General features: G+C 45.3%; 4 protein-coding genes across 5 annotated transcripts in view; 3 read left to right on the top strand and 1 right to left on the bottom strand.

The window, feature by feature from the left end:
• The window catches only part of dpr1 (defective proboscis extension response 1), a 45,628-nt gene extending 27,141 nt beyond the window's left edge, over positions 1-18,487 (top strand). Inside the window, exons 3-8 of the mRNA XM_017238402.2 lie at positions 7,987-8,064; positions 8,133-8,265; positions 14,602-14,721; positions 14,822-14,918; positions 16,276-16,373; positions 17,147-18,487. Of these exons, the coding sequence (XP_017093891.2) occupies positions 7,987-8,064; positions 8,133-8,265; positions 14,602-14,721; positions 14,822-14,918; positions 16,276-16,373; positions 17,147-17,478 (858 nt within the window). The 3' untranslated portion in view covers positions 17,479-18,487. The remainder of the gene's footprint in view (positions 1-7,986; positions 8,065-8,132; positions 8,266-14,601; positions 14,722-14,821; positions 14,919-16,275; positions 16,374-17,146) is intronic.
• LOC108123274 (uncharacterized) lies at positions 904-4,360 on the bottom strand. 2 transcript variants are annotated; one of them, XM_017238400.2, is made up of 6 exons: positions 4,200-4,360; positions 3,615-4,146; positions 2,922-3,056; positions 2,085-2,307; positions 1,972-2,033; positions 904-1,467 (listed from the first exon to the last, which is right to left on the bottom strand). In XM_017238400.2, exons 1-6 carry the CDS (start codon positions 4,216-4,218, stop codon positions 1,110-1,112), a joined length of 1,329 nt encoding a protein of 442 aa, XP_017093889.2. In that variant the 5' UTR covers positions 4,219-4,360; the 3' UTR covers positions 904-1,109. The 2 variants fall into 2 exon arrangements, with proteins under 2 accessions (XP_017093889.2, XP_017093890.2); XM_017238401.2 differs by having other exon boundaries at positions 2,088-2,307.
• A 1,043-nt stretch (positions 18,488-19,530) lies between the features above and the next one.
• On the top strand, positions 19,531-20,935 carry LOC108123053 (WW domain-binding protein 11). Its single transcript, XM_017237956.2, has 2 exons — positions 19,531-19,791; positions 19,848-20,935. Exons 1-2 carry the CDS (start codon positions 19,731-19,733, stop codon positions 20,933-20,935), a joined length of 1,149 nt encoding a protein of 382 aa, XP_017093445.2. The 5' UTR covers positions 19,531-19,730.
• A 544-nt stretch (positions 20,936-21,479) lies between these two features.
• LOC108122955 (uncharacterized) lies at positions 21,480-22,614 on the top strand. The gene is made up of 2 exons (XM_017237813.2): positions 21,480-21,537; positions 21,602-22,614. The coding sequence occupies exons 1-2, from the start codon at positions 21,480-21,482 to the stop codon at positions 22,612-22,614; spliced, it is 1,071 nt and encodes a 356-aa protein (XP_017093302.2).
• The last annotated feature ends 513 nt before the right edge of the window (positions 22,615-23,127 follow it).

Raw genomic sequence — 23,127 nt, 5'->3', positions numbered from 1 at the left:
GGATTTGTCGGCACTCCATCATTCCGGCCGTGATTGCCAAAGCATTGGGATACGGACCGATCCAAAGCCGAATGATTGAAGGTTGCTCCGGGCTGTTAACCCTTCGCCAAATATGGCCCAGAGCCCTTCGAAGAAGAATGCTGGACTGGTGGCGTTGCCGGGCCTAATATGTCAACATCACTGGCACATTAGGTGGGCGTTTTGGCTCTTGGACGGGCGGCTTAGAGGCTCTTGGCCGGTGACTCACAGTGGTCCAGAGCGGTGACAGCGGCCAATCATTCAAAATTCAGGGCCCCGAATGGATGTCCTCCTGACAACGTCCGGCCCTTGAACCAGTGTGCATTAGCAACCAGGACTCGTGCTGTTATTAAATGGTAAAAACGAGGAAAGGACCCAGACCAAATTACCGGGCTGCAATCGGGACTCGGAGGCGGGGAGAAAAATTGCCAAACAAGACGGGCGACAATGTCCTGGGGGAGTTGCCATTCCGGGCCGGGCCGGTCGGGTGCGGGGGCGTGGCTCGATCCTAACGAGTACCTCATACCCCTCATTTCGCCTTCCGTAGACCAATCCGTTATAAGTACAGCCTCAAATAGACTTGACTGATACTGACGCACACGGGCTAGAGCAAAATGACTAATTTATGAGCCATCAATCACGTGACTGGCTCTGCCATCAGCCTCGTGCTCTCGTGTTATCGCCTTTAATTTGCCCGATTTAAGCCAGAAGCGGGGGAAGGAGACGAGGTACGACAGGAAACCGGAAGTTGTGCGCCTTGGAGGAAGCAGCCAAAGTGCAAGCACGAACTGAGACAGGAAAAGGAAGGACAAGTAGAACAGGAGTTCTACACAGACTACCCAACAACACCATCGACATCGGGCCCACTGAGAAGCTCCTGAGAGCTTGGGTTAGTTTACCCATTTAATTTGAGCTCTCATCGGGAAAGTTCATTAAAAGCATTGAAAGTACATTAAACAAATGACACGCAAACAACGAAAGCCAAGCAAAAATCCTTGCCCTTGAGCCTTAATTACTTGCCCAGCCCAACTACCCCGTGCTCTGCCGCATCCTCATCCCAAGACCTTGCCCGGTTTGCCGTCAATGTCCTTTCAGTTGTCGCCTTCCGGCTGCTGCTGGTGTACATCCTGATGTGGCTCAGAGTGTTGCTCACTATCGCAGGCACTTGCGTCAGCAATCGATTCCACGGTGGCTGCCACAACGGCGGCCAGCACCTCGCTGTCCAGTCGTGTGCCCCACTTCTGGGCGTTCTTCTCGTCGTACTCCTCTTCGCTGGAACTGATCAGGATTGGGGGTGCCCGGGCGACATCCTGCTGATCGTGGTGGGTGAACATGGAGGCTGTAGTCGAGGCGGTTTCCCCCTGCTGGGCTCTCATCAGGCGACTCGGATTGGGGAAGGGTCGTCTGTTCTCCAAGATCAGCTTGATGTCCCTCGCAGACTGCCACCACCTGGGGATATACATGAGATAAAAGTTTTATAAATGGGGTTTAAATGGCTATCAATAACTAAAACCTTGATGAAAATACTCTCACTTTTGTTTATTTTATTCACTTCCGGTTGTTCTCACCGGAAGTTACTCAACCGAAGTTTGTTCAATAAGGATTTCTTATTCCGCTTAAGTAGTCTTTAAAGTCCTTAATGTTGTTTTCCAATAAAAATATTAAATTTCACTGGCTTTTCCAAACAATGTATTAAAGTATTGCAATTAATTTGCCACTTTTTTGTATTTAAATAAATGCTAATTATATTTTCCCAAAAACAGTCCAATTTGTAGTTTAAAATTAGATTTCTGTTTTTAGCCATGGGCTCTCCTGTTTAAAAATACACACACGAATAAATAGCCAAAAAATTAGCGAAAAATAAATTCCCACGCAATTGAACCGCAAAGTGGGCTAATAAAGTCGTTGATAGGCAATTGTTGGGAGCAACCCAATGGAAAATAACTCACTTACCGATACCAGGGCGTCAGCTGGGACTTGATCAGCATGTATATGTTGGCAAAGTAGACGGTTATCTGTGGGCGAGAGCGTTAATGGTGGCAAGGCGGGGGGAGCGAGTCCTTCACCACTGTCATGAACAGGAAAAAGAGCATCCACGACTTGGTCCAGAGCTTGCTGAGGCCCCAGGAGTGGGTGTGCAGGGCGTAGTACTGGATCCCCACCAGCAGTGTACCGATGATGCCGAAAGCCACCAAAGTGAGCAGCGAGAACATCTGGCAATCCTCCTGCAGTGCCCTGCGACTCATCGCCCTGGAGTACCAAAGTCGCAGCGACTGCAGACAGGTGTACCTGCAACGGAAGTGCTTCAAAATCGTGCATCTCCAACCTGAGGCTGCCGGAGGCTGCCAAAAACAAAAGCACCAACAAAGACCCGCCTGACAGTCTGGCAATTAGCAGAAGCCACTGCCGCAAAAGCAAAACCCGCCACAAAGCCAACTCAGCTGATTAAAAAGATCTGAGCCGCTGGCGTCTTTTATCTGCTGTCGCTGCGAGTGGCTCCTGCCAACTGGTACTACTACACTGTTCAAAAACGTAATAGTATATTATAGTAATTCGAATTAAAAGCTAAAAAAAATGGTACAAAGCTTAGAGAGGAAAGACCTCTATTATGCTTATGGAACTCACGACAGCTATGAATGCTTTTAAAGATAGGACCATGATGGATCCACTAAATATTTTTACAATTAAAGATACAAACAGAGAACAAAGTTATACTATTTTATACCAATAACAAAAACATTAACTAGAAAATTCCCATCAATAACCTATGTACTAGCCCACAAATACTTAACTTTTGTCAAACACCAAGTTACTTTTTGTTAGAGATCATAATGTTATATCATAATTATGTATGTTGGGTTAATCTGTGTTGTAACCTTCGGTTGTACTGATGCTGAACTTACCGCAGTGTCTGCTCCGTGTTGTACTGGAACTGGCAGAGCTCGCAGGTGGTGCAGCGCGAGGTGCTAATCCAACGCTCCAGGCAGTGCACATGGACATATGTCAGCGAGCCCTTGCACAAACAAGGCGACACGAGTCTGCAAACAAATCGGAGAGGAACAGGCGAAAGTTTAAATGGGCGTGGGCGTGGTTGTGGGTAGTGGGTAGTGGGTGGGTGTAGGATGGGTCTGGGTTGGGTAAACAGCGGCAACAATGAAAAATCAGGGGATTAAGTCAGACAGCCACCAGATAATCAGGGATAAAGTGCTCAATGGGGACGGAACGACGGGCTTTCTGTGTTTCCCTGGTTTGCCGTGTTAATTTTAATAATTAAAATAAATAAATGCATTCGCGCAACTGGCAGGCAGTAAATGCATTAAATGCCGCGCAATTAATTTCTTGCACAATTTGCGGCTGCACGTTCGTAATTAAATGGAAGTTACTGGACTCTATACCGGGGTTACTGGGACTAGCTATATCCTCAATATTGGCTTTTAATTTATTGTTTCATCATATTTCGGGTATTTGGGGATAGAAGGCTGAAAGTTTTGAAATTTAAACTAGATTAGTTGACACAGAAAAGCATTAACCAGAAGTCCTTAAGCCAGGTTTGAAATTAATGGATGTGTAATAGAAACAAGCCCCCTCTCACTTACTGCTCTGGATTATCGGCGTTGTGACAAATACGGCAGACTAGCGATCCCACCGATGGCATTGAATCGTTGGACACAGACTCATACTCCAGACCCAGGTTGTTGCACTGGGTGGCGCCGTCGATGCAGTGCCTCAGGGTGGAAATGGAGTCTGTGACAATGGGTGCAGGCACTGTCACGGGCTTGTCCAAGGGCGTAGTGAAGGCCGAACTGTTGGCAGCTGCCAGGGCGGCCTCAGTGCTGGCCATAGGATGCCCAGGAGTAAGTTTCTGGAAATGAACGGTCGGCTTGAGGCCCAGGGACACGGAGCAGGCAGCCTGTTCCACCGCCACCTCGGGAATAGTCTCCTCACTGATCGGCTGCTTCTCCCACGTGTTGATCCTTGTCTCCACCACAATCATGCCGGGCGGAGTATCGTCGGCACTACTGGAGGACAGGGCCTCCTCGATCTCCATCTCCAATGTGGTGTCCGGCTTGAGCTCCTCCACGCCTCGAATGCCATCGGGCTTAAGATCGCCGGCATTTCGGGTGATATCTTAAAAATTATAATCCCATTATCCTTTATAAATGGAACAGTAGAGAACTTACCACACTTTTCGCACTCCATTCTTTTCTTGTAGGGTTTTGGGCCGTAGGATTCCAAAATATAACCAAAAATTTTAATACATCATCTGTGCGAAGTTCAATCTGTAGGTTTTTGTCGGATTATATAGCTGAGATCGATCCGGTTGGCATTTAAAGCAAGGAGTGCCTGTTTTTCTCGAGATCCTTCTATGTCGTCTATGACTTTGGCGTGGGGACCCTGGGCGGTGGGTGAAAAACAAACTTGTCTCCCGGCCAAGTCGCCTACATTAATTGTAATTGACAGACTGGAACCGCGAGCTGTCAGTGCTCGTGCCCACGCAAAAAACTGGTCTGGCATCCTGCTCCTTCTATGTCGTCCTTCGTCCTGGGTCCTTCACCTACACTTGCACCCATAAACTCAAAATTGAAAGTGTAACAGTTACGGCAAATAACTTTGCCGGCGCTTGGCTTCCATTATGCGCCACTCCACGCGGAGCCGGCTTCCTCCGGGTAATTTATGCCCGTCCGTTAGTTCGTTAGCCGTAAGTATTCCCGTAGAGAGGTGGTGTCAGGGTGGCAGCTGGTGGCAGGAGGTGGGCGTCATTTCCATATCAGCTGACACGGCTCGGCTTTCGCAGTTATACTCTTTCCGAATCGTGGTCTATGAAGAATCTATCGGCTTTTAGGAAGAATAAGGTCCAATAGATCCCATTCTTGGCCTTTTGGAAGATCCTTTTAAATGCATTTATGTCCTTATACAATTAGTTATATTATTTCGATTTAAAAGGCTTTGGAATCCATTGGGATTGCCCTCATTAGGCCAAAATGTAAGCGCCTAAAGAGTATCTACAATATCGCCTTCCCTGGCAAGCTCCTGCCTACTTGTTTTCGACTGGCCCTGGCCGGAAGCTGGCGTTGAATCCGCTTGTTCAACTTGACTTCACAGGATTGTCCGTTCACTGTTGATTTATTACGCGTCGAGTGCCGCCAACATTTTCATAAACGCTCCGCGGCTACATCAGTGAACATGAGCACGAGCAATTTACTCGTGTAATACCAAAGGCCGCCGCAACAATACCAATCGCTAAGGCAACGCCGGCTCAGACAAAAAACTCTTTGCAAAAAAAAAAAAAAGTATATTAAACAAAGTTTTAGGCTTTTTTTGTGAAAAGGCAGCGAACCCTTTTTAATGCCGACAGGACAACCTTCGTTCCCAGAAACAGGGGCGCCCCAAAAAGTCAGAGGGAAAAAAATGCGAAATCTGTTTACAACTTTGTTTACAAAATGCTGGCATTGAAGTCTTCATTTGTTTATTGTCAAGACCCGAGACACAGTTGCCTTCAAGGGGAAACAATTAAATTTGGATCAAGTTCATTAGAGGAAGCCCGTGAGTAATTTTCGAATCGAAACCGCTCTTCGCAGTGCTTAATGGTTGTTCCTAAAAGTGGCAACAAACTAACAACTGCAACTGCAACATCAACTATTTTTGGCTCCGTCGGGTTTTTCGACCAAGTCTAAAGTCTCTCTTGGTTAGAGACGCAGAAAATGCGTCAGGAAAGTTTTTAATGTATTTTCGCCAAGTTTTCCACACGCTCGCACAAACACACCGACACTGAGAGAAACTTCCTTCATTTGAAAGTGCTGGGGGATGACAGAAAAACAAAGAGAAAGTAAGAGTTGTGGCAAGTTGAAGCCGGAGACGAAACCGAAGCCCAAACTGAAACTGGAGCTGAAGCCTGAGTTGCCCAACGAGAGTGGGGCAAGTCGAACCGAAAGTTTCTGGCCGCAACGAACACAAAGTGTTAAATAATATAAAACTATGCTTGTGGTATTTATTTAAACCTAAAGACATTACGAAAATTATACCCCGAGCAAAGTTCTCCACCATGGCACTCCAGGGACTTCAACCTGTCCCACGACGTCCCGCCTCGCGGAGGTGGAAATCCAACGTGCCGCTGAGATTGGGACAACTTCTTGACACGGGATATGGCTGAGAACAGGACTTGGGCTGTGTCGGCGCCTTGGGTGGAGTTGCGAAACTTTTCACTTTTGATTCTCGCCATTTTGCAGTTGGAAAATGAAATATTTAAGCTCTGGCCCGGAATATCTAATTGAGAGGGTTACTGCTTCTACAGATTCACGATCCTGGATTCGAATAGTTCTTTAGCTTGTGCCACAATCCACAGTTTACAGTTCATTTCGAGCTGGCTTTACGGCCAGATGGCATTGCTCATACGCACTGTGTGCCGGCGAGAGGCGACGGTGACAATTGCCTGACAAACGGGTAAATCGATGCTGTCCTGGATTTAACCGAGATTTGACCTTTTCCCTCCGAGGCGGGGGTGTTTAATTTACATTCGACCATGACAATTCGCCTATGATCCGGCCTCTGGACTGCGAGCTCTGGAGGGGCATAAAAGCGGCCGGCGCATAAAAGTTTTACAAGCAAATGATTTTTATTTTTACGAATTACGTGACCGGTTTGATTCCGTATTCGGTATTCTATGGGTTCCGCCTCAAATCGAATGAATTTATTAGATGGCCAATAGTTGTTGTCTGGCCATTTCGGCCCAATCGGGGATCTGGGGGGCCGCCACAAGTATTGCGCAAATAGTCGAATGGGCCAACTTGGCTCACAGGTCCGCGGGGCAAGACAATTAAATTTATTAATGAGGTAGCATATTTTCAACTTTAATGTTGACAGTGGGGCAACATTTAAAGTTTCTTGCAGCGGCGTGTGGCAGGGTGGCGGGAGGAAGTAAAACTTTTCCATGTAATTAAAATTGAGCATCACAATAGCAGGGCACAACAACGAAAACTAAGGTCATCAAATAAATTGGAAACAATGTGCCAAAAAAGGGCACAAAGTGTGTGGGCGGACGAGGAGGAAGTCGAGGAGGTGAAATCACGGTCAGCCAGTCAGTGCGGGCCAGAAAGACACAAAATCATGGTTAATGGCTTTCCCCAAAAGATTTTCCCGAATCCAAGAATAAGGGCGAATGCCGGGGCGCTAGGCAATCAAATGAAAATGTAATTCAAGCAATAATAAAAATGCCTTCCAAATAAAGGCTGAAAATGGCGTCAAAGCTGTCTCATTGCTGGCCATTTTCCTTAGCCTTCTGTTTCTGTTACTTTTTCGTTTTTTTTTTCCTGTTTCTGTGTTCCTTTAGTCTCGTATCTGGCCAGAAAAGGATTGAAGGCAATTCGAAACAATTGGAAATCGCGCTGAGCAAGCAGCTTTGACAAAATTGGGCCGACCGACCCATTGGCAGTCTGACCTTTCGGCCAGTCTGGCTCTGGCTTAAAGACTTTGCAATTGTCGAGGGCCATTTAAATGGGCGTTTGAGAACATCTCTCATTTCCCGGTGATGTGATATATTTCTAAGAATAATCTGGAGCCCTTCACGGTCTAATGTACTCAGCGTTTATGCTTTGGAACTTTCTCCGGTTTTAGCTTTTTGTCGGTTCCCGGCTTGCTTCTTTTTGTTTGTTTGCTGATTAAATGCCAGAGAAACAAAAAGCCAAATGTTAAAGATTAACCAAGCCAAGAACACCAAAAAATATAAAAAGCAACCTAAACTTTTCGCTTTTGTTTTTTTGTATTTTGCCACCTCATCCCATCATCCTCTCAGGCTCCATGTTTTTTGTTCCGTGCCACGGAAGGAGGACTTCCTCCTCCTGCCAGACACAACACGTTAAACTCACTTGCGAGAAAAAAAGTTTTAAGTGCGGAATTTGTAATGCTCCCAAAACTTTTCCAAAACGCCAAGCACTTCATTCCGATCCCCTGTTGTTTTCATTACCGTTCTAGGTCTCCTGGATTCGCAAACGTGATCTGCATATCCTCACCGCCGGCGGCACCACCTACACATCCGATCAGCGTTTCCAGGTGAGTGACACTTTTTCTTGCTCCATATGGAGTGGAAGTTGCAAGTTTTCTTCCTGTTTTCCCCAAAGGTTCTGCGACCCGATGGCTCCGCCAATTGGACTCTTCAAATCAAGTATCCCCAGCCCAGGGACTCGGGCGTCTACGAGTGCCAAATCAACACGGAGCCCAAGATGTCACTGTCCTACACCTTTAATGTTGTGGGTGAGTGTTTAAAGTCGGTGTTTAAAGCAATTTTTGATTATTGTATTTATACATAATAAAAGGCATTATTTGACCAAAAACTTGTAGAGTTAAAAACTTTGCCAGAATTTTTGACTTGCAACTAAACCTTGACTGATAATTTGTTTTAGAAGCCAGAATTTAAAACTTTACCCATTACCCGAAATTGCTAAATAGGCCAATAGCAAATAGGGGAAAATAAAGAACGAGGCTGCCTTAAAATTGGTCACAAACCACTGAAGTGATTACTTTTATGGGCTAAGCTCTTGAAACTTACCAGGCAGCACTTTCAGCAGACTTCCATGCAGGTTTCGTGTGCTTAAGCAAGCCATACAATATGCATGCTATTTTCGTAAGCCATTCTTACCCCCCGACACCCACCGACTCCGAGACATGTTGGCCACGTTAGCAGCAATTTGGCCACCCGCCGAGCCAAGCTGGTAGCCTTCTACTGCTGCTGCTGCTCGTGATTATAAAATTTTCAATTCGATTATGTGCAAATTGGCTTCCCTGTGTGTTCGGCCTGTTGTTTTTTGGGGTTAAGTGCGAGAGTTGGCTTTTTAGATAATGCTTACCTCTTTGTCTTGGCAATTGGGCGGGTAATTAGTTTGTACTTGGGTCAGGACCCGTGTCACACATCAGCAGTTAGGGACGAATGGAAGGATGGACTGACTGACTGCCGAAAGACGTTATCCTTTCGGACCGACTTGGCTTAAAGTTTGTGTGTGTTTTGGGGCTTGCTTGTGGATTTTCGGTTTCGTTCCTGTTCGGTGCATTTTTATCGCATTTTATATTAGCAAAATGCATTTGGCTAAAAGCTTTTGGTGCGGAAGAGTGCCCTCAATGAGCTTATTTGATCTCTGATTCTCGACAGCAAATATAAATTTCACAAAAAATCCATATATGTACATACATATGTGTGTATGTGTGTTTGTTGTTTTAGCCAAGTGGGTTCGGCCACACGGACAAACGACTTTTGGCCAACATAAAATACCATGGTCAGCCCGGGCCCCTACACCGACTCGGTTATGAATCTTTTAGGACTCACCGAAATATGAACGAGAGTTTTGAATATGAGTTTACACGCATTTGGGAGCAAGAATCCGGCAACTATTTGACAGACAGACAGACTGACAAGTCAGAAGCTCAACACACGCCCAGAAAAGTCGGGAGTCAGACACATAGAGTCATAAATATTACATTTGCGGAAATGCAAATGACTACGAAACGACTGCATATAACCGGCCACGCCCCGTGTGGGTGGACCGGGCCGGGCAGGACGTGTTGGGCTGGGACTCATTTGAATGCCCAAAAAGAAATGTGCATATAAAATATTCGACATGCCACTCACGCGGAAACAGCAAACAGCAGGTCACCCAGTACAGTGGTGGTGTTGGGCCGGCAATCGAATCAGTTCTGGGGGACACTGCCCATTCCTCTCGTTATTAATCTTGGCTCACAATTGACATTGACAGCTATTTTCAATTAAACTCCAATCCAATTCGAGCCATCATAAAAATATTTGACCAGATATTACCATGACTATTACACCATTTGTTTGTTTGCGGAACATTTCAACAAAAAACTGTCTAAATAGCCCTTTGCTATTTTCATATTTTTATTCGGCAGCTAGTTTCGAGCACTTAGTTTGGGGATCCACTGTGGTGGACTGTCTGCTGCAAACAAGTTTGTTGTTATGTTGGAATTTTTATGCGCTTATGCAAATAAAAATTGTGCACTAAAAATTCCATAAATTTGTGTGTTTTTCCCCTCACTGGCAGAGACGCCACTGAAATTCTATTACACACCAGAAAGTGAGATAAAAAAACAGCGGAATGATAAACAAAACAGCGCCAAGTTGACCAGAGCATCATAAACATAAATCGCCTCCCGTCTGGGCCATATTTTCCGCCTTCCTCTACTGCCACAATATTTTTGACATTTTAATGCAGCCAGCAGCCGCTCCAATTGCTTAAATTACCAAGTTTATGTACTCCAACCGAGTCCAGGAAGGAGACCAGGCGGAGGCAACTAGAGGTGTTCGCTGCCAGTTTATATGCGCATAGATAACTGAAGACGCCTTGGAGTTGTCACCCTCGACTCGATTTAATTTTGAATTTAAGGCAAATTACCAAACACGCTGATAAAGCGGGCAAATTGTAAATTAAATTATGTGTCCCTCAGAGAGAGTGACAGTAGAAGACGGCCGACAGAGCAAGGACAACAAACAGGATAAGGGACTGGATGGGTACTGAGGAATGGGGCTAAAAATAAAATAAGAAAGGTGTTGTTGAAGCTTCTGGAAAAATTTGTTTACCAGCGCAAATGTAATCAAGCGTAAGCGCTACCTTGCTTAGTTAAGAGTAGCGGGAGTGAAAAACAAATTGCACAACCGTCGCGCCGGAAGTGCTGCATCCAGGAAGAGGGATCTGGAAGCTGGTAGCTGGAAGCTGGGGGAATTGGAGGCAATTTGAATGCGTGGCTGACAAGATGGAGATGCCAAGAAGATGGCTCATTTTCGGGTCTGTAAACCAACACTTTTGCCGGTGAGTTGCTGTTGACATTAGCCAGCAAATTGCATGCCATCAGGAGAAAATAATAATCCAAAGAGCGAGCATAGAAGGGAGTTTTTGAATTCCTTTCAGCTAAAAGATTCCCTCCATTCAAGTTTGGATAAAAAAAGAAAACAGGACTTTATTAGAAATAGACAAGAGACAGGAGCTTTCTAACTTTCTACAAGTGTTGAAATTTTATTAAAACCCCATTCATTGCTGCCAAAAAGTTTTCATAAAACACAATCAAGTTTTTTAACAACTCTGTTCTCTGAAAATCTCCATCATCTAATAGATTTTCCACTTTACTCTATGAACTTTCTATATTTTCAAGCTTCCACATTCGAGTTCTTTGTAAAACTTAAACGATAATTACTTCCCTTGGGCCAGAAATCCTTTAAGGATATTATTTTGTTTATCCCAAAGCACTGAGGAAGTTTTAGCTCAGGAGTGTTCATTGGCAGCCTGAATGGAGTTCGAAAAATCCATTAAGGTGGCCTTCAGAAAAACAAAGAATCTCACCTTCAATACACAATTGTTCCCCGAGGTTAATAGAGGAAAACCAAGAAATTCTTGGCAATTATGATGCACATTGAGTGCTCAAGATGCGAACACTTTTCGGCAGCTTAAAAGTTAAGCGATTCTCATTGTCTTGGGAGCTGGGAATGAGAATTTGTTGCTGCATTTGGTGCCACCTGACCCCATTCGTATGCAAATTGTACGTGGGCAAAAGTTTTCGTTTGGCCTAGAAATTTAAAGAACCACAGAAGTGGTCTTAGGAGATAGACCGCCCACGGTGAGACTTTTGTGCGTGGCACAAGGCACAGAGTGAACCGGTGGGCATAATGAATTTTTATAAACACTCATCAAGGACGAGCTAAAGGACTGTGCTGCGCTATTCCGGGCCACACAATTTGCCCGGCAATCAAATGTTTTACTTCCCACTTCGTTCGTTTGCCGCTCAAATTACATTCTACGCCGAATGCCTAGACCAAAAAATGGACCAATGATAAATTACTGAGATATTGCCCAGAAATGGGATAGAAAGGCGGGACTTGAGGAGGATATGATTAATGTCTCTGCAGCAATGTCGAATTATTAATAATAATAATAATCACAACAATGGAGACCACTGAAAAGGCCCCAAACGGGACTCCGGACTCCGGATTCGGGACTAGGAGCCACGATGATGTTTTGGCATTTTCATTTCGGCCATTGTTGGGGATGGGACCAGAAATCCTGACAGGCAAATGGAACTGAATTGAATGCCATGGAGCAGGAAGTGGAAAGCGGGCAGGACGGGGCCGGCCGAGGCGAAAATACTTCATCAATTGTGCCCGGCAATGCGGCTGACTTTTACAAATTGAATTTGTTTATTTGATTTGACAATTAATTCCGGGCAATTGCACGTCCATGTCCGATTAATTGTCCGCCTCGAATTTAAAGAGGCCGTAGGCCGTAGCTTAAAGATAATGGCCGCTCGTCCCGGCCCAGTTTGATATTGTTTTTCGGGCAATAAATACCGAGATGTTGTTACATGTGTGCAAACATGCATCAACACTGGCGAAGGGTAATAAATTTTTACAACCCGGCCCGGCCCGGCTCCACAACGAGCATAAGGATACCAGAGTCAGGATGCCAGGATGGCAGGCCGGGCTGCAGTTGCCCCAAAAAGTATGCCATGTTTTGTGCCGGGCCTCTTTGCAAAGTTCATCGCTCTAAATGTTTATGGGCATATAGGCTTATGCGCATTTTATGCGCGAAATCAAGAAAAATGAAAATGCATTTCAGCTCCTTCTGCTGCTCTCCGTAGGATCTCCCCTTCTCCCCTTAAACAATCCTCCATATGCCCACCATTCCCCCCATTACTCCTCCTCGTGCATGTTTTTGCTGCGGCTGCACAAAAATCCTCCACAGGCCGAGCCTGAGCTCGTTGTGTGTAAACAAGACTCGGTAAGGACTTTGTTTGCTAGGTCGAGGGGGCGGAACTTTTTCGTTTTGACTTTGGCATGTGGCCAAAAGTAGACTTTGCAACTTTCGGCTCTCCACTTTCGGCTTTCGGCCTGGGTCAACTGTGGCCAAGCCTAATGAAAACTTCAAATAGCTGCGGCCCAGCCTGACTGACTCACTGACTTACTTTCCTCATCCTTAATGCAGCTCACCTATTGCCGGCAACACTTAATCTAATTATAGTTAAATAAGCAATTTTCCATGGGAGCTCCCCTCGAAAGGACTCCCATTCATTGTGCCCTGTCGTCGTCGTTGGTAAAACGAAAAAAAATGGGGAAAAATGCGGGTTAGCACCTGGATAACACTCTGTGGTCCTTGGGAAAACCCCATTCGTGGGAACCGCAGGCGCCTTGTCAGCTGCATGTACGTGGGAGACTGTGTCTATGTGTGTGCAAAGCAATAATTTTCACAGCCACGGCTTCCTGCACCGGGCGAGTGGCAAAAGTCATAGACGGTTAGCTACGCTGCCACAATTGTTTTGCCAGGTACAACAACAGTCATCAGGAGCGCCACTGTCACTGGCAGGAGTCGGGGCTGGCAGGAGCACACTCAGCGCTTTCCCTGCGACTTTCGGATTTGGTCCTGGGTGCGGGTCTATAAAACAGCCAGATAATCGCCCAGCATGTTCGAATTCCATTTGGGGTTGCTTCGCTCTTTGTTTGCCCTCTTTGTTGCGGGATGTATATTACTTTTGCTACTTGGCATTTCATTTAGATTAACATTTTTGGGACGCCATATCCTCGATGCCCGCCACACCTGATTTAAAGGCTCGTCTTAAAGTCGAATGCCACTCTATTTAAGGCTCGTTATTGAAAAATCATCATCCCACCCAGGCTGGGCTAGGCTGGGCTAGGCTGGGCTAGGCCTTTCATGCAACATTTTTTGCCAAAGCTTTTTGGAGCATTCAAATTCCGTTTGGTTCGGTTTTTGCCACACGATTGAATGGCAGCCAACCCGCAATAAAGCCACATCACTGCGAATGCTAGGGTGTGTGTGTGTTATGGGCCCAGATGTACAAATGTTCCAGTTGCAATTCCCTCTTTCTCGGCTGCAATTTATATCCACGGGCTTTGCGGTTGTTTAGGTTCTGAATGGTGTTCCTTTTAAATTTCTTTTTTTCGCCGCTTACGGGAGTGAAAGTAGAACAGAAACGAAAGAGCTGTGTTTAACACAAGTATTACGTATTGGCTGAAGAATGAGGGACACGTTGAGACATTTTCCATTAAGCCAACTGTCAGCAATCATAAGCTTTAACTACAAATCGTATTTCTTGGCTGTCCACGATGATATTTCTCAATTGAATCCATTGACGCTCGAACAACAAAAGGCACTTCAATGTTGACATTTTGATTTCGAGTCCCCCAATGGAGAGCAGAAAATTCTTCTTATTTCTTTTAAATTCCCAGCCCCGCAGTCTCGCAGCCTCACAGCTTCACAGCCCCTTTTGTCTTTTTTTGTAGACAATCTCCGAGAGTGGACCGAGGGAGGCCAGTGTCGGGCTGCAGGTACCACGGGGCGTATGAGTGCCGAGTGCCTTTTATACGGCATAACAAAAGCTTATCGCCAGCATAATAGAGACACGCGTCTGTGTAATAAAGTAGAGCCCTCCACCCACTCCCCGGACAAACGTGCACTTGGACGTTATCATTAACATTATTATTATTATCATTGTTACGCAAAAAAAAAGGCAGAGTCTTGCCAACTTAAGTGACTTTTTGTTCATTCCCTCTTATTTCCTGTTTTTTCGCCATTGCAGAACTGAAAGCGGAAATCTTTGGGCCTCCCGATCTGATGGTGAAAACGGGCAGCGACATCAACCTAACCTGCAAAATTATGCAGGGTCCCCATGAATTGGGCAACATATTCTGGTACAAAGGTGCGTATGCGTAATGAACTCTCAAACCCAAAACCACCCACCCCACCACCGCTGCCGCACCTCATTTACGCAATTCAATTTGCAACTCTTCGCATTTCAGGCAGCGAACTGCTCGATGGCAAGAGCGAGAACGAAATCGACAGCTCCACGGCCCGGATTCGCGTCGAGGATGATTGGACCGACGGCCTGACTTCAAGGTATGTAACGACTCGCCCATCATTCCGCTCCCTACCGCCCCGTCCCTCCCGCAAAACGTGCAAATGTGAGCCGAGCATTTCAGTTATTTCGCATTAAAATACCGCCTCACTTAATTAAGGCCAGACCCATCATTCGTGAACGGGGCTGGACGGGGCTGAACAGGGCGTGGCGGGGTATTTAAAGCCAACCTGGTCTCCCAAAGCCCAAAGCCTGCAGTTGTGCAGCTATGTACACATCCGAGCATATATGCCCAGCCAGTTGGGAGTGCCACCCAGTAGCAAGGAGTGCTATTCCTGCCGACTTTGAATGACATTTTAAGGCCAAAGCGAAGGACACGTCGCAGCTAACAGAGGAGGAGTCCTGCAATCTGGCTCTAAGTAGAATCGAGAGCTCTACAAGGATATCCATTGACCAGATTTGCTTTGACACATAATAATATATAGGACTATATGACTAGTAATTGCTTTTAATCTTTAAATGGGAGAACACTACCATATGTGGGATTTATTAAAAGAGATTTTTTTTTAAATATGTTCTCCATTTCTCCCAAGAATTACTCATGTTATCAAATAAATTGTTAAGTACCATCTAATTATTTTAAAAAGTAAACAAACAAAAAGGACTCTAAAAGGATTAGAAATGTTAAGTAGGCCATAGACAATCAGGATGGTATTTACAAAAGAGACTCCGTTTACATTTCACTCCACTTTGTGTTTCGAGTTAGCCATGTGTGACTTTTAATTTTCCTTAGTTAATGCCAGAGGTGGACTTAGAAAAGAGTCAGTAGTCAGTGGTAGTAGTAGTTACTGCCTCGGATTGTGGATGCCGCCCCATGATCATTGCCCATTTTTGCTGCTAACTAACGACGCAGACGACCATAAAATGCAGGTGACACTGCAAGAGAGATTAAAGGGGTAAAAGTGCTAAGAGAAAGGGTTAAGAACACTTACAGAAATTCATAAAAAATTTATATTTCCCTTAAAAGGTTTAGTTTAGGGATATTACCCGGTATAGGAAGTGAAAGTATACATTTTTGAGAAGCATATTCTTCTAAGTAAAGCTAATAAGACAAATTGTTTAGTTATGTATAATTTCTTCAAGTGTAGAGTAACTGGGAATTAGAGTCTGTGGTGGCGGCAACTCCAAGAGACCATTATACCATCGCATAAAGTAGCAAAAGTTTTGTTTTTTTTTTCTTGATGGTTCCCTCCCCCTCGGCTCACCGGAATTTGTACCTTTTTGCCTTTTTTGTTTCACATGCACTTTTGCTCCACTGCCATTCACTTTCTCTGTTCTCTTTCTCTTACCTTTCTGCGCTTTCTCCGCCTCCTGCCTGGTCCACCCGCCGCGGCACAGATTAAAAATCAAGCGCGCCATGCCCGGCGATACTGGCAACTACACCTGTGTGCCGACGGTGGCAAAAACGTCGAGCGTCTATGTGCACGTAATTATTGGTAAGTAAGGCTCCATCTCCAGCTCCATCTACAGCTCCAGCTCCGGCTCCAGCAGTCGGTTACCTTTAGCTTTAGCCGTGCTGTTGTGTTTGCAGTCGTGTTTGTGCTGTCAGAGAGTTTTGCATGTTTATGACGGGAAGTGGAAGTTGGCTGTTAGCAGCGGCACATTCGCAATTTGTAATGCCAAGTGCAGAACGGGGCGTGGCCGTGCAGTAATTGCATTGCAGCAGACTCGGCGAGAAAATTTGCTGCCGTTTTTTTTCCCCAGCCTTTTCCTGCATGTTTGTATTTGTGCAGCAGCACGGAAATTATTTCTAGCTAGCTAGAAAGTTTTCCAGCAAACGCTTGGCCAATAACACGGCCCAAACATGTGTGTGTTTATTATGCGAGAGGGGGTGCAAAGTTGAGGAGCTTGTCAGATTTATGGCAGCGGCAGCTTGTGTGCTCAAGAGCTCATCGAGGAATATAACAACTTGAGCTGCCGATGTTTTTCTTTGGCACAAACAGGAAATCCATGCATGCAACCTGAAGTCGATGTTATCTGGCGAAGGCTCAAAGGCAATCAGTGGTAGCAGGATGTTTACTTTGATCCTTGCACTCGCAAAAAATTACAGACAGTACTTAATAAGCATGCTACAGAATGGTTTAGTATTTAAGCTTTAAGAATTATAATTAATAGTAAATGTTTCAAGTGTAGTCGACCTGCCAATTAGCTGATGACTCCAGATTGTTCTCCATTTTGATTTTCGCTTTCTTTTCGCTTTCCCGTGCAGGCGAACACCCGGCGGCCATGCAACACAACTCGAGCAGCAACAGCAACAGCTTCTACTGCGGCATCTGCTGCATGCTGCTGAGCATTGTCTCCTGCTGCCTGCAGCATTTTTACCAGGCCGGGTGTGGATACGTCCGCAGTTCTTCAATGACGGCATTGTGGCCTTCTCGGCGAACGGCGTTAACAGCCATAAAAACACGCGTACCGGCGGCAGCAGCCCCGGCCATTGCATCATCCGCAACAGCAACAGCAGGAGCTGCGGCAGCAACATCCTCGCCGGCAACGTGCAACATGCTGAGAGAACGCCCCGCGGCGGTACAGTGCATGAGATGAAGGAATAATCAGCACACAGATGAGGCAGCAAACCACTAAGATTGCACCAAAAAAATAAGAGATACAAAATAACCAAAAAATTTAAAAACACACACCCACACCAAACACTTTACATATTCAAGGTGATTTAAGTTTTTTATGCATCGCATTTGGGGGGTTCAGGCATAGGTATTTACGATACTATCTTCTAAGACGAATGCACTTAGTGGAAGCAAAAGTATATTATCCGATAAGTATTTAATTAAATAGCAAGGAAGGAGACATAAGCTAGTTAAATGTTCTCAATGGTAACCTTTGAATAAGACAAACTATTATGTATTCTTTGCTATATGTTTTTGGATCTTGTGTACTGGTTTTTGAACTTATCGGACTATTGAACTGAATTTGGCAAGAGAACGAAAAGATAAACAATATTGCGTGTTGATCTCTAAATAGAAAATATCCATTGCACACCCATAGCGAATCTACTCACACACTGTCATTACGAAATAAGACTTACTAGCTATAACTAAGCCTAATAGCCCCAACCGAGACTACCAACCGAATGATTTGGAAACACTAGTATTCCGATTACCCACTTCAATGCAATCCTCCAACTGCCAAGGACCCGCACTCCACTAGACCATTTCATCAAATTGTTGGATAAAAAGTTGCTGTAAATAATTGCCATTCGAGAGAATATTATTCGCAAGTACTTCAATCTCAATGTAAGCTTTTCCGATTGAAAGCGATAATTGTGTTGTGTTTGAGTAGAGATAATTGCTTTGCACATTTACCATTTATCAGTTTTAGGCATTAGCTACGATTAGGTTAACATGATGATATATGTACTTATAGCCAATAAGCCTATAATAAACTATGAGAGCGGACTCTTCATTTCATCCATCAGCGTTTGAATATTATAGAAAATCCTTGTTGATGTCAGATCCGATTGGGGTCAGTCGCGTTTAATGTATATAATTAGTTTTGGCTAGAAAATAAAACAAAAAAAATTATACAAAAAAACTTGAAAAAAATAAAAATAAAAACTGATAACAAAAGAGGGGATAAATTTGCAAATAAATACAATTTATAATTGTGCTATCGATTTAATTGATACGAATGCAATGCGAATGTGCAGGCACTGTAAATAAATTCATTAGTAGACGAAATTGTAATTTTAATTAACTCTTAAATTATATAAACTGATTCGATAGTTGGGAACCCTTCTAGTTGGTAAGCCGCACACTGCGAAAAATTGGCTAAAATCGATACACACAGAGAAAACTATCTACAAGACACACAACTTCAAATAATAGATAAAATAGTTAAATTTAATATGGGCCCGCATCTTGTAAATAGAATGAATGGATCTTACATAAACGATTAATCGCAGCTGGAAATTACTTAACACAGAACCCTTGAGATCATTGTATTTGTGTCTAGGGGGACTTGGGTCCCCCGATTCAAAAAAAAAGAAAAGAAAAACAATAACGAAATCTTATCGAATACAGTACGTAAATCGTATGAGTGTATGTCACAGAATAGCAGCTAAAAAGTGTATTCATATATAAACCAGGTACTCTCAGAATATTTATACGTGTGCGTATCTATAGGTGGCCCACATATGCATATACAGATAGGAATGTTTAACAGCAAAATAACAAAAAAAAAAAAACCACACACGGACACTGCAGGCGAGAGTTTTGTGAAATGAAATGAAACCAAATCGATTCAATAAAATTATGATTTAGAAAATTTAACAAATCGGATGAGGCTTTTCCTTGGGGGTAAAACAGTCAAGAGGTTTAAAGACTTATAATATCATAGACCAATTATTTGATGAAATATCTGTACATCTTCATCCATATCCACTTTTTAGTGGCCATTTATATTTAAGAAGATAATCCGGATTATGATGAAATCACGCCCAGAACCTGTTTGAATCTGCTCTACTAAGAACTACGAACCGTGGTAATGCGTTCATTGACTCGTCTGGTAGATGTCATGGAATCTGTATCACATTTGCCTAATTTATTTAAATTATTCGGCGGATCCATCGGGGCGATAATGATGATGTTGTCGCAGATGCGATGCTGATGTGATGGGCTCTGTCCAATATTTATTTAATTGCAATTCGTCTCCATATTCGGGTGACGTGTTTACCGTTCGATAGTATTCGATTGCCGGCCCATAAATCCAGGCCAAAAGTATAAATAAAACCAAAGCCAGTGGGACGTATTTTAGTCCGTTCTAAGTCCAGGTCCAAGAACATGTTGCAGCATAGTTTGGCTCTGCTGTTGTTTCTGGGCATTTTTGCCGCCCTCCAGGCAGGTTTGTGCTTTCTGGAAGCTATTTTTTCAAAGACTTATGTAACAAATAATCCACAGCGCCCTCATCCTCCCCTGAGACTAAACGCGAGCAATTAGTGCGGGTCTACGAGATCAATGAGGAGCAATACGAGCGGGTCCTGCAACTGACCAAGGGAAAGAATCTCATTTCCGAGGCTCGGCTGATCAACGGAGGATTCGCCACTGTGAGTGAGACCCTCAGCTCCGGCTGGCACTCCCTTCTACGGATTGTGGGTCTCACCACAATCAGCAAGGCCGACGAGGCCGAGAAGATCGACTTCGATGGGCAGCCCTTGTGCGTGATCAAAACGCGGGAGGGCGAACCCATGGGCAGGGATGAGGAAGTGGCCGACGCTCGCAGTCTGGACAGGGCCATCGAGTCCGAAGACGATGAGTCCGCCATTCACTGCATTGTGGTCCTTAAGAAAGACGAACAAGAGCTCCCTAGCCAGTCGCCCAATCCAAGCTTCGCTGCTTACTGGAATCCACCACAAACCACAGAAGAGTCCCCAGTGGTGAAGCAGACCCCTGGGTCTGAATCCCCTGGGATTCCTGAATCGGAGGCAGAAAAAGAGGATCCTGAGAAGGAAGAGCCTGAAACCACCTCCATCGCTCCTCTTAAAAAGAAGAAGGGAAACAAGAGTATCTACCCGAGTGATGAAAGCACGGAAGATGCCCGCCAAATCCCAGGTGCTTACCCACTCCCACAATATGGAACACCCTATCCTGGAAGCTATGGAACCTACCCTTATGGTCCCAGTCCCTACCCCGGATCTTCTCCTTATGGTCCTCAGCCTTATACACCTCCCTATGGCCAGTCGCCCTACGGCCCTTACGGTCCATATGGACCTCAGCTACCTTACGGTCCTCAACAACCCTACGGACCACCGCCACCACCTCCTCCGCAGCAACCACCCTACGTTAGTCCGTATTATCCCCAGCAGGTATATGGACCTCAGCCCTATCCTGGTGCCTATCCTTACCTAGACAAGGAAGGGCAAAAGGCGGAGGAAAAGGAATACGAAGACCAGGATGAGGAGGACTCCGAGGAGGAAGACGACTACAGGAATCGTTACTATTATAAAAAGACATATGTACAGCAACCGTATTATTACCAACAGCAATAAATAAATATTAAATAAATCTTAACAAGCCAATTTAAAGTTTTTTGATTATTTTTAATTAGTAAAAGGGTTAAAAAATAAAAAAAAGGGTTAGTACAGAAGTTAGCTTGGTAAGCACAATTACCAGAAAGATAGTATAAGATATATTTTTATGTTCTGAAGAAGACTCTTCTTGGTGCACCTTAGATTTGGGTAGTTCTCTGAAATGGTTATGAGTCAAGCCATCAACGTTATCGTCCCATCAGAAAATCAGCAAGTCAAGACTAGCGTTTCAAGTTTTGACCAAAAGTCCCAGAGATGGCCATTAATAAAACAAGTATGGGCAGGGCGGCGGTCTGAGAGAATTGGGTCAACGCGTAAATTATGGAGATTCGCAATGATTAGGGCGCTGCTTTAACTGTAGATGAGCAGTTTAGATTGATTCATTTGAATAACAATGCCCAAAGGGAGCTTGGGTCCGTCAAGCCATCAACGCGGAGACATCGGAGAAAGACTTTCGAAATATATAAGCAAGTGATCTCCAAGATGTGGCTTATTCGCAATCGACATGAAGTTCCTACCGGTGCTGGCAGTGATCGTGCTTAGTTTAGCGGCAGCACAAGCTGGTGAGTCTGGGTCTTAGGAGGTGTCCAGTGTCAGGGACCTTATGCTTCTCTTTTCCTTCGGCAGCCTCCAGTCGCCCGCAGCTGGTGCGCCTCCACCAGGTGAGTCGGGTGGAGTACAACGAGCTCCTGCGACTGACCCAGGGAAAGCAGGAGGTATCCGAGGCGCGTCTGCTCAGCAGCTCCATCGCCGGCATCAAGGGTCTGGCTTCTGGCTTTGCCGCTGGCAACTTTATTCCCGCCATCTTCAGCTCCGGCTCCAAGGACACTACCAAGAAGGGCCGGCCTCTGTGCGTGATCTCCACCAACGATCTGGATAAGGATGAGGTGCGCTCGGGTCGTGTGGTCAGCATTGAGTACGAGCCCAACTCCGACTCCAGTTCAGGATCAGGTTCCTCTTCGGGATCGGGTCATGGAAGCCATGGTCATGGCAGTGGAAGTGGCCATGGAAGTGGCAGTGGAAGTGGACATGGAAGTGGCCATGGAAGTGGTCATGGAAGCGGACATGGAAGTGGCAGTGGCAGCAACGATGATGATGATGATGATGTGACGACCGTGAACTGTATTTTGGTGGTCAATGGCACCGATACAACCACTACAACCACCAAGAAACCTGACCACGGAGATGGAAATGGACACGGACATGGACATGGCCATGGTGACGGACATGGACACGGCTCTGGCTCTGGTTCTGGCAAGCCCAGCTATCCCCTGTACCCACCCTACCCATACCCACCTTACGGCTATCCCTATCCACCCTACCCCTACCCTCCACCATTCGCCTACCCACCACCACCACCTCCACCACCACCACCCAAGCACGACAAGCGATCCTTTGCCGAGGAGGCGGATGTGGGTCGTCTTATCGAAGCCTACAACGATTACTACTACCAGCCAGAGAGCTACGCCCTGAGGGCGGGAAAGCGCTCTAGGGCCAACCAGGAGATCTCTGCCTACCAGCCCGTCCCCTACCCCAAGCAGGAGTACGCCTCCAACTACCCCAAGGTGATCCGTAACTACGGCCTGACCCACCCCGCTCCCGTCTACGTGCGGTCCCCGCAATTCGATGAGGGCCAGTAAGGAAGCTGAAACTACCTTTGAATAAATAAATTATTGAGAAAATCCAGCTCTAATACTTTATGGAACAACGAACCTAAATGCTACGGACAGACGGACATTCAGTTTCCCAGCATAGCTTTGAAGAGGCTTAACTGATTCAGTGCAGGTTTCATAGAACTCAGCGAAGCATATCACTGACTTGATATGCAAACTGCATACCTCAAATGGGAGATTTCAGAGACATTGCAGAGCGGAGGCCCATCAAATGCAACTTGCAACATTCCACGCGCCTTCATAATTGGACGCTGGATTGAGTGGCAGAAATCGCTCATTTGTTGCTTGTTTGCGTGGCAGTGTGTTTGCTCATGTGCGAGTTTGATCAAAAGTGTTACAAGGTCCTGCCACTAACAATGCCAGAAAGAAGCGTTGATCTAGGCATCATAGCAGACCCAACATGTAAACAAGAAGCATTACACATCCACGTCCCCACAGCCACCCAGGCTGTCCCCATAAACGAACTATATTGAGGGACAG

Source organism: Drosophila bipectinata, chromosome 2R (assembly GCF_030179905.1).
Source record: "Drosophila bipectinata strain 14024-0381.07 chromosome 2R, DbipHiC1v2, whole genome shotgun sequence".
Taxonomy (NCBI): Eukaryota; Metazoa; Arthropoda; class Insecta; order Diptera; family Drosophilidae; genus Drosophila; species Drosophila bipectinata.
This window is presented reverse-complemented; position numbering and strand designations above follow the sequence as displayed.

What these genes read in the sequence shown, in the direction of transcription:
- LOC108123274 (XM_017238400.2), bottom strand. An exon ending in AACGCCGATAATCCAGAGCA is followed by an intron (nt 3,057 to 3,614) that starts GTAAGTGAGAGG and finishes ATTTGTTTGCAG; the next exon opens with ACTCGTGTCGCCTTGTTTGT. An exon ending in AACACGGAGCAGACACTGCG is followed by an intron (nt 2,308 to 2,921) that starts GTAAGTTCAGCA and finishes CTTCCGTTGCAG; the next exon opens with GTACACCTGTCTGCAGTCGC.
- LOC108123053 (XM_017237956.2), top strand. Translation starts at nt 19,731, where the DNA reads ATGTTGCAGCATAGTTTGGCTCTGCTGTTGTTTCTGGGCATTTTTGCC. An exon ending in TTTTGCCGCCCTCCAGGCAG is followed by an intron (nt 19,792 to 19,847) that starts GTTTGTGCTTTC and finishes AATAATCCACAG; the next exon opens with CGCCCTCATCCTCCCCTGAG.
- LOC108122955 (XM_017237813.2), top strand. Translation starts at nt 21,480, where the DNA reads ATGAAGTTCCTACCGGTGCTGGCAGTGATCGTGCTTAGTTTAGCGGCA. An exon ending in TTTAGCGGCAGCACAAGCTG is followed by an intron (nt 21,538 to 21,601) that starts GTGAGTCTGGGT and finishes TTCCTTCGGCAG; the next exon opens with CCTCCAGTCGCCCGCAGCTG.